At 40.8% G+C, this 10451-nt stretch overlaps 1 protein-coding gene across 1 annotated transcript; it reads right to left on the bottom strand.

The window, feature by feature from the left end:
* Positions 1 to 249: 249 nt before the first annotated feature.
* LOC117848648 (DUF21 domain-containing protein At4g14240) lies at positions 250 to 8934 on the bottom strand. The gene is made up of 13 exons (XM_034730132.1): positions 8613 to 8934; positions 7668 to 7744; positions 6617 to 6700; positions 6428 to 6541; positions 4374 to 4460; positions 4217 to 4288; positions 3589 to 3656; positions 2624 to 2711; positions 2461 to 2534; positions 1925 to 2264; positions 1762 to 1808; positions 1585 to 1666; positions 250 to 634 (listed from the first exon to the last, which is right to left on the bottom strand). The coding sequence occupies exons 1-13, from the start codon at positions 8917 to 8919 to the stop codon at positions 515 to 517; spliced, it is 1560 nt and encodes a 519-aa protein (XP_034586023.1). The 5' UTR covers positions 8920 to 8934; the 3' UTR covers positions 250 to 514.
* Between the last annotated feature and the right edge of the window lie 1517 nt (positions 8935 to 10451).

Here is a 10451-nt window from a genome sequence, read left to right as displayed (position 1 = left end):
ATTCACGTTGGTTCATCATTTCATAAAGAAAGGCGAAGACAACGAGGGACAGCCTTTTTATTCCTCAGAAAATACAGTAAACATGGTATTACGAGCCACCTCTATTAGGGACTCGCCCACTGGCGAGTCCCTAATTTGCTCTAGACCCACGCGCCAGTGGGACGACTTCATCCTACATCCTACGAACATGTCTTTCAAAAAGACGTTTCGATGAGGAAAAAAAATATGCGCAAATATGAAGTCTAGGAGTGTACGAATCAGAAGCATATATTAGTTGCTACTGCCAGTAAATAATAAATAGATTCAAAAGTGGCTATCTACTTTCGACGTCCATAACCAAAAAGGGGAGGAACTCCACACTAGGTTCATGACAGCGGAAGCACATCGCTCCAGTCGAAATTTACAACAATTGAGTACACCCGTATTTACCTCTTGCTGAACATAGCAAGAACCGTAGGCTCTGCTGGCATGGTTCCGTGCATTTTATCTCTATATTACACGATGCATTTCAGAGTTACCTCTTGTTTTCCAGAAGAGGCTCCACAAGGTTCACTTGTTTTGATGGGTTTGATTCACCTTCAGCAGGTTTCTTCAGAATTCCAGTAGGCTGCTGTCCTTGGCGATTCTGCGCTCCCTGGTGGGACAGCAGGATCAATAGGGTTACTACATAACTCAATATAAGCTATAAATTTGTATGGTAATGCTGGAGTAGTGATGAAAAGTTCACACTAGTACAATAGGTACACCACGAAATGGCACCAATAATTAAAAAAGGAAAAATATAAAACCATCTATACAAAAAAAAGGAAGTATCCTGTCAAAAAATGGGGCAAGTATCTCTTGTGAATAATCTGCTAGTCTACAAGTTTGAGTCAAGAGACTATTATTGACAAGTCCATTTAACATGCGATTTGTTAACTAACCGAGCATATATTGTATGATTATAAAAATATAATATTATCAAAACATTAGAAATCACTGTCAGCTAATATCCTGTGTAACCAATAAAATAATGTGTAAAAACATGTGGAAGAGATTAACAAACAGCAAAACCATCAACAAACAAATGAGCATTTTTTTAAACACCCACACAGCATATAAGCTATCTTGAAGCTGAACTTAAAAGAATCTCACTCAATCTGAAACTGTTGCTTTTGTTGATCGAAAAGTCCATTCAAGATGAACTTTGCCCATCAAATATTTTTCACAATTTTCAAGTGAGTGAACATTTAACAGGTTGAACCAACTTGTATTGTACAAATGTTTGGACATGAACAATGACTCAATGAGCACCCCACACTGAAATATATGGCTGAGGTGGCTGTGCCTGGTGGTATCCAGGCCAAGGACTTTCAGCTTAATCAAGATATCATCTAAATACTTTAATCTACTCTCCAGAAAAATTACGTTATCATTCTTAAATATCACATATAAATAAATTAAGAATACGCATGCTTCAAATATCTCAATAGCATGATGGCAAACTTGTGGCGATAGCCTAATACTATGAATGCCAGAAACCAAACTTTCTACAGCCTGAATGGGCCGTATTTTACATAACCAGAGCAGAAAAGTGGCACTTACTGCAGCCTTTTGACCCGTTAATCTCCTAACAGATGGAGCCCTTGCAACAGATGATGCAGCAGCGGCAGCAGCCACTCGGATCCTGAAAGGGAATGAGAATCAGCTGTCTTCTACTAAGCAGTTAGCATAAGTTGAAAAATGGCTCAAAAAAGTAGCAATGGTGCAGTTGAGGCACACCTTTTATGAACATCAACATATTCATCAGTCTCATCCACTATCTCCTCCTGCAAAATTAAAAGAATTTGAACTGAGACATGCCATATAAAATGGTACTCCCTCTGTTAAATATATGACGTTTAGGACAAGCTACCAGAGGAATAAATACATTTTTAAACCTCACCTGCAGGAGTTCTTCAAATACATCTTCAAGTGTGATGATACCAACGACCTCACCATCCTCAATATCCTCTGATGACCTAGCCACTGCGTTTGATGCAGGGTTTCCATTAACCTGCCTGTTATGCGGTCTTTCAATATCAACAACCACATTGTCTGCCCTTTCTTCAGCATTAGATAACAAGGGAGCAGTCAACTGTGCTGGCCCAACTGCTTCCCTGTTTGGTTCAGTTTTGTCAGGGGGTGGTTCAGTTTTAGGTTTAGCCTTCACAACAGCAGCCATATGACTACTTCCTTTCTGAAACTCATTGAGTATATCATACAAAGGCATGTCTGATGGAACCCTGGAAAAGTTAGTATTGAGTTATTAACCAAATAGAAGTAACGGAGAAAGCATGTTAGTTTGCTGGCATGGTACAGCAAAGAAAATATTTCAAAACCACTGGAGTAATGGTATCGCATACTGAAACATATAAAGATTCGAGAGCAAGAATAAAATTCAGATGGCCTATTTCAAAAAAAGAAAAAAGATGGTCATACCTTGGAATCCTTCTAATTGAAACAGCACTAACTGGTGTCTCTGTTTCAGCACGAACAGTCAAAAGACTTTTCACCTAATTAAGTTCAAAATGTTTATAAATTAGTCAGAGATACAAAATCACTGCATAATAATCAAAGGCATCGATGAAACCTTGAAACCTACCAACAGGAGACCAATGATATTTTTAGGAGTTCCTGAGTATACAGGAACACGGCTGTGGCCCCGAGCAAGAATTTTTCCAATTGCTTCCCTGTGAACACAAAGACCAGTAGACTGCTATAGTTTACAAAAGTTTCTGTTGACAAAATACAAATAATAGTGTCTGGATACATATCATGCAGAAATGTCTATTATGTAGGCCAAACTCAAAACCTAGCATATTCCCTCTCATTATCTTGATGTTTGTCCCCGTGCGTTCTCAAAAAAACATAATGGGCTTGCAAGTTGCTACAATAGATCAGAAAGTACAAGATTGCACAACCAGAAAAGTGCCAGTAATGTCAAGTGCTCGTAGCAATCTTACAGCCAACTGAGGCACACGGAGCAGATGATTTCTACCACCTGACCGAGGTACACAGTCACACAGCAAATATGGGATGCACAAATTATTGTGACTCACTTAATCATAAACTCGTAATATAATGAAAGGTAGATTGACATACATGACCAGACTGGCAGGAACAAGTGTGTCCTAAGGTAGAAAAAAGAAGTACAGGAGTCCAGGACAGACCCAACCCGTACAGAGAACCCCACCCCCCACCCCACCCCCACGGCAACACACACCCCAAGGCACTACGTTACAGACGTGCCACGAGCAGAATGAAAAACTGACCAGACCTCCAGAGGTTATGTTCCCAAAGTCCGGCACTATCTGTCTGACTCAGTCTCCAGAGGAAAAATGTAGGATAATATACTAATAATAGTGATACCCCCCCCCCCCCCCCCACACACACACACACACAAAAAAAAAAAAAAAACCATCACTACAGCGCCATAATTAGCTATGCAGGGAAATGGAAACGAATAACAAAAGAAAATACGGGCATAGCCTGCAGAAAATGAATTAAGATCAATAATAAGGAATATGAGCATGAGTTGTGGTGTAATATGCGGCGTTGTGGTATTACCAATCTAACTTGGAATCCACGTCTAGTGAGAAAGTTGATTCAATAGGTGTCATAGCTTCTGCAGCAGTCTGCACACACAGAGTAATAAGATTTCTGTCAAATTCAACTAGAAGCATTTAGGGTTCTGTACTTGCCAGCCAATTAAGCGAACTGTTCCTCAGCGTGTGATGCTACAAAACTTGAGTCACCATGCCACTTTGCTTTCTAAGCAGTCAGCACACGTATGAACCGAGGAACCTCGTACCAAACTCAACACAAGAGAACTTGCATGTTGTCATTTGCACAAGAATTGCAACATAGGTCAAACTATTTCCAATTGAGTACCATAACATGCAGTTGGAAACCCTTATGCTTATAAGCAAAAAAAAAAAAAGAGATATAAAGAATGAAACAAAATAGAAGTCTAATACAGGATATTACTAGGTATTCTACGTTATTGTTGAAAGTTAACAGATAGAAGACAAAAGGAATTATAGCTCATTTGATCTAATAGCACCAAATTTAGCCATTTTACATAATAGCAAGTGTAGCAACATTTGGCTTTATACCAAGTACATTTGGACCTTCAGATATAAGGATTACTTATATTGTGAAAAAATAGGTCTCAAAGTATGAATATGATATACACCTTTTCAGTCAGATCCAAGGCTCCACTTATGATTGTAGTCTCATCATGAGTAAGCTCTCCACCCTTGCCAGCCTGTCATGGTAAAAGCCGTAACTGTGATATAACCCTGGTTGAGCATGGAAACTTCTGAAGAAGCAGAGTGATATGATAGCATTACCTCTTTGCTATGGATTGAAACTAGAGCTTTCAACTGAGCTCGCCTAAAAAGTGCAGACTCATTGTGCCCAAGAGCACAGTCCAAGAGCTGAGGGGAAAAAAACATAATTCAATCACTTCAGTAACCATGCAATAGACCACAAATCAAGTAAATTTAAAAAACATAAACAAAAGAGCATCTAACAAAAGAGTATCCAAAGATGCATACTGTTATAAAATATGCAATCAGGTGATCTTTTACTAGACACTACGAACATAATGCATTAAAGTCTACAATAAATCAGAGTACAGCCACTCCGATTTATTCACTTTGATATTCAATCTCCAATGAGGTCCCTGCATCATGTCAAAATCTGCACTGAATTGCCTGTATTGAATTGTATAAGAAATTAAATGCAGATTTGCCATGACAGAAACTATGCGTGTTCACATTTTTATACGTAGAAGGGCAACTTATCACAAGATGCTTTAGTAAAAGAAGCTTGGTATCTGCTACACGGAAGGAGATATCAGGCTTATATATTGGCCAACTCTAAGATAATAAAAGATGTTTTTGATGGAGCAGCTCCCTCTCTGCCGAGTGCCGACTGCACAGCACTTCTTCAAAGAGGAGTTGAGGCTCTAGTGTTTCGCTGGTGCTCAAACTCCAGGAGTTATTCTCCGGTTGTGGAGAGGGTATATTGTAGTAGTAAGGTTGGGTCGTTTTATATTTATACAAAATGTGAGAAGTATTTTGTGTTAGTTTGCAACCTTCTGTTATCTCCCTATAATATACACATACGCAGCTCTCCTACGTGTTCAAGAAAAAAAAAAGTACGTAGGATAATATCACCTGCTACAATCTTCATAAATGGTAGTTCAAAAGAAAGGCTAATAAGCTTGGCTCATGGTAGCCAAAAGAAATTCACATGCAACTGACCACTATGGGAAAAAGAAAAGGTGAGGACTAGGGTGCACTTTTGTAGGACTTTGATGACATGGGTAAGCAAAAAGCATTTTGCTTAAGTGGGAAGGTGCAGACTTCCTTTGTACAGCTCTGTTAAAGAGCTTGGAAACCTCAGGGGGATACGATTAGTCATCCCACAACCCAGCCCTATTAGGAAGCAATAGAAGTGGAAAGATAGCAGTTTCAGATCGGCATCCCATCTCTGAACTTTTGCTTACCCCTTACTTGGAATGGTAAGTAGGTCCATCCGTAAATCCAGGGGCATCGCATTCTTTATCCGTTTGGCAAAAAACGCTAGTTTTGAACCAAAAGAACGGAACCGAAAGGCAAGTTAAAAGAAAGGCTTTACCGATCATTTCAGCATTAAATCTGCAAATATGAAACAGCTTGTAGACTGCTCACTGTTCTACAAAAAATATCATATTTTCAACTGCTCCTATAAAAAGATCATGTTCCTTTGCAGGAACCAAGATCAATATATCAATACTTAGCTACTTACCAACAGAAACAGACAAGAAATCAAGAATACATATAGACATAAGGAGAAGCAACTTTTTTGCAGGAAACAAATATACGTAATTTGTAAATATTCACTAAATCCACCACTAAGAGAACTATCTGTGCATATAAATATAACTAATTAGCATCTTTCATATTTTCAAAGTTTGTAGTATCTCTTTTTACCTTGGAAGCATAACAGCACTGCTTCTAGTGTAGCAACTACTAATCAAATTAAATTTTGTTTTCCTCAGAGTACTAAAAATATTTAGTAGGCAATATATAGAAACTGACAAGTGACAAGGATGAAATTTTGCTGACATAGAAGTGAAATAACAAATATTAAAACAAGCATAAGCTATGAGGCCTAATAGGTTGTCAAATAACTCGCATGCAAGCTGCTGGGGTTTTGAAGGACAGTGGAAATCAAAATATCGCTCTGTAACCAAGTTCATCAGCTATTCCATAAAACTGAACGAAAACATGACTCTGAAGTAAAAGCTTTATCATAATGTAATTCATGGGATTCAAAATATATGCCATGACAGGAGCTCATAGAATTGCAGTACAGTAGGAACACAGAATTTAATCATGTCATTTCGTTGATTTACCTTCCCAATGGGGTAAGAAATTGGATAGCACATGACCATGAGGATGCGTACGAGCCATACAAAGTTAGCACCCACTGCTAGACCATATCTGGTACAGATTGCTTGTGGTATAACCTGGTGTAACAACACTACATGATCAATCAGACAATCCAATGAGCAAATAGTGAATTTTGGACATCAGATGAATACCTCTCCAAAGGCAAGAACAAATGTCACTGACAATATTACAGCAACAACAGGATGAAAAATCCTATCAAGAAATATAGGAAGTGCCTGCAATGGTCACAGTGAGGTAAATGGAAGAGTCAATGGTTGAAGATATTACAGAAAATAATACGTAACCTATGCGCTACCTATCAACTGCTTTACAATAAGGTGGATGATGACAGAAAGGAATAAAGGGTACATAAGTGTCAACTAAGTGAAAGATCGCGAACAGGCCTCTAGCTGAGCTGGTTAGGTGGCTCTACTAGCACTCCTCATGTCCTGGGTTCGACTCCCCGTGGGAGCGAACTTCAGGCTGGGGTTAAAAAAATCCCCTCGTCTGTCCCACGCCAAAGCATAGGTCTAAGGCCCAGCCCAGGTTGTTGGTCATCTCACATGAGCTACGGTGCCGCTATGTAAGGGTAGAGTAGGGGTTCGGGGGTTTTCTCGACCTGCGTGAGAAGGTCTTCTTCTTAGCAAAATGCCCGAGGGCTGTCTTACCCCCCGCAGATCGAGTTTTTTTTTCTAAGTGAAAGAACACCCTCCTATGAGAAGCGCGATAGTAGATTTAGAACAAACGAAACAATAATGATTGGACATACATGCACCAACAGTGACGCATTTGGATTAACACCAACTTCCCACGCCGGAGTTGGATGATGAAAGAAACTAGTAATAAACATGCATGATCACTGGAAGAAAGAACTTTACATGGTAAATGCAATACATATTACACTCAATCTTATCTAAGCTTCATCAGTTCCCAGTTTCCAACATGTAAGATAACCATAAAATGGATCATGGAAAATTGTGCTAAGATATGATGAAAAAAAATAGTTGAACAGACAGAGGAAACTTCAGAACACCATGTTTATCTCAATAGTGAGTTAAAAAGTCAAAGTGTTGATGCCTGGATAATTCATTAGAAGCTTCAAACAGAAAGTTCTGATACTACCTTACATTCTTTTGGCAAAATGTACAACTATGAGTGCAAAATAGTGTAATAGTCGATAAGATTTCAATCCAGATACTCTACCTCCATGGCAGCAGCGTTACACAACAGCAGGGTGACAAGAAGCTGGTGCTGCTTTTGAACAACTGGAAGGATGGCAGCTGTAGAAACAAAGAAGATAACTAAACAACAAATGCGAACAGCTTAACCATCAATCAAAGAGAAAATATAATAACAGCACTGGATTTCAAAAGGAGAAGACCAATTGAAAGTTGATAACTAGAATGACGTGCTAAAAGAGGCAATGTGTAGCCGGTCAAAGTGACTAAGTAGCATTATTGCCGCATTCGAACTGAAAATCGCCCACGGATGCATGATGAAGAAGAGATGCGCAGATACGTCACTTACTTCAGTGACTAGAACAACCCAAGGAGATCAGCAAGGCAAACAAAAATGATAAAAAAATTGCAGAATATATTCTGAAAAGCTATGACAGCACGCTACCCTTGGTAAACAAACATGGCAGATACAAGAATCTCCAGGGCAGACACCTTTTTGCTAGCCATTGCATACTACTTCCAATCCCCAGTTGCCTGATGTATCATTAAATATCTCACCAGAAAGAGGTGAATCGATAAAGACAAATCCAATCCACACTGCCTTTTCTTATTCCCTGATTTCCTTACTAGCTTTTTTGTTTGTTCTACTTTCCTTGCCAAACACTTTTATACGTACTATGTCAGCATTAGCATCCCATCTTATCCTCACTGCCATTAACGCTACATACACAACCTAGCAGCCCTACAATGGGCCAGAAAAATTCATCACAAAACAAAAAGAAATTCTAATACTCAAATTCGCAGAGAAACTTGACAATTCGGTATGGTGCTCTCATCCCCATTCCCCAATGTAACCTGCCACAACACCAGACTACCAAAGATCACAAAACCCCCTACTAAAAAACAGCAATCAGATCGAGCAGAACGAGGGGAACAGGGGTGGGGGGAATGGTAGGGTTTCGGATCGGACCAGCCTGCGCCTTCTCGGCGTCCGTGCCGCTGCGCTGGAGGATCTCCAGCTCGACGAGGCCGAGCGACATGAGCCCCAGGGTGAGCCCGGACATGATCCCGGCGAAGAGCACGAGGAAGCAGGAGGTGCCCGCGTACGCCCACCACTCCAGCGACCCGAAGGCCGTGTCCTCCCCCTGCACGATCAGCGACATCGCGCCCACCCCCGCCGCCGCTGCCGCGCTCGTCGCCGGCCGCGCCGTCGCCGCCACCACCCGCACCGCCGCAGCCAGGCTCACCGCCCGCGCCCTCCCCGCCGCCGCCGCCATCGCCCCCTCGCCCGCGACGAAGAGTCAGAGTCAGAATCAGAACCGAGGCCCCGCCCCCGACGGACGGATGCGTGGGCACCGTATAAAGCAGGTCCAGGTCCAGGAACGGGGGGGAGGCTAGCGAGGAAGAGGACAAGATGGCGCGGCGTGGAAGCCGTGGGATGCGGCAGCGGCCAGACTTTGGCCTGGCGGTCGATCGGACGGCCAGGCGGACGCCACGCGGGCGCAACGGTGGGCACCTGGGCCCACTCCACGGCTTCCCCTGTGCACCCGGACGAAGGGACACGGCGACACGCACGTCGTTGGCGTTCCGAGAGTTTGGAGGCCGTAGCTGCGTGCGTCGTGCTCACAGCTGCGCTCGAGTTCGCGAAAGGGGCATATGAAAAAGAAGGCTTTATGATGGCTTAGATTGGTAATGATGACTTGATTGGGGCACCGCCTTGCTAATTCAGTTAGCTGTCTCCGTAATGGAAAATGTTGACATAAAAAATGTCTATTTGTAAAAGCTATATAATGCAACCATCAGTTGCACCACATTTTTCAAACTTATACGGAAGAAGAAATTATTTACACAAAAATTGGTGCTCTTCAACAACTTTTTTTTTTGTTGCAGACACGCTCTTGGTAATGTGCAAGCGGTGCCTACTGCATCAATGATCAATGTGCCAGTGCGGATTTAGTAAGCGTAGGCCACATCTACAAACAGTTTTGGAATTAAGTCACATCAACTTTAGCTTTCAGACAAGTCACACATCTATATGACGTGGCTCATGTCAAACAAATATTCCATTCCAAATTACAAGTCATTCCAATTTTCTTGGAGAGTCAAAACATCTCAAGTTTAACCAAATTTATACAATAAAGTACTAACATTCATGATACCAAATATGTACCATTAATTTTTTATTAAATATATTTTCATAGTATATTTATTCGGTGTCATAAACTTTTGTGATCTTTTCTATAATTTTGATCAAACATAAAATAGTTTGACTCTCCAAAAAAGTTAAAATGACTTATAATTTGGAATGGAGGGAGTATATCATAAAAAACGAGGTGATAAACCTTCGTTGTATCTGTGCCGTATTATGGCAATGACGGATTGCTAAACGCATATTGTATTGTTTCTTTCGTTTTGGAAAAAAAAAGAAGAAAAAAAGTCTATCTGGCCTTTTGTTGTTGAGTACCGTTAATCTTGTTTTTGTATAACCATGGAATCGCGTAAAAGTGGTTTTATATTGCGGGCGACGCTAATGCTGTATTCATGCTTAGGGAGCCATAAGAAGGTACTTTACGAATAAAAAAACAGTTCATGGCAGCTTTCACCTACCCAAGACGCTTCTCCATAGGATACTGGTAGCGTGAATGCATATTGGACGCAAATAGTGTCGATGTGTTGTTCACACTCTCGGCAGTCATTAAGAAAGCATAGATACTTCAAAACAGTTTTTTATTCTTTCCTTAAAAAAACTAGCACGAGTAGATCGACATCAAACATGACTGAAATTAAATAGTTTTTATGCAATGATTAA

The sequence above is a fragment of the Setaria viridis genome, chromosome 3, assembly GCF_005286985.2.
Source record: "Setaria viridis chromosome 3, Setaria_viridis_v4.0, whole genome shotgun sequence".
NCBI classification, from domain to species: domain Eukaryota; kingdom Viridiplantae; phylum Streptophyta; class Magnoliopsida; order Poales; family Poaceae; genus Setaria; species Setaria viridis.
This window is presented reverse-complemented; position numbering and strand designations above follow the sequence as displayed.

What these genes read in the sequence shown, in the direction of transcription:
- LOC117848648 (XM_034730132.1), bottom strand. Translation starts at nt 8,919, where the DNA reads ATGGCGGCGGCGGCGGGGAGGGCGCGGGCGGTGAGCCTGGCTGCGGCG. An exon ending in CGCCGAGAAGGCGCAGGCTG is followed by an intron (nt 7,745 to 8,612) that starts GTCCGATCCGAA and finishes TTGTTTCTACAG; the next exon opens with CTGCCATCCTTCCAGTTGTT. An exon ending in CCTTGGATCTGACTGAAAAG is followed by an intron (nt 3,657 to 4,216) that starts GTGTATATCATA and finishes CTGTGTGTGCAG; the next exon opens with ACTGCTGCAGAAGCTATGAC.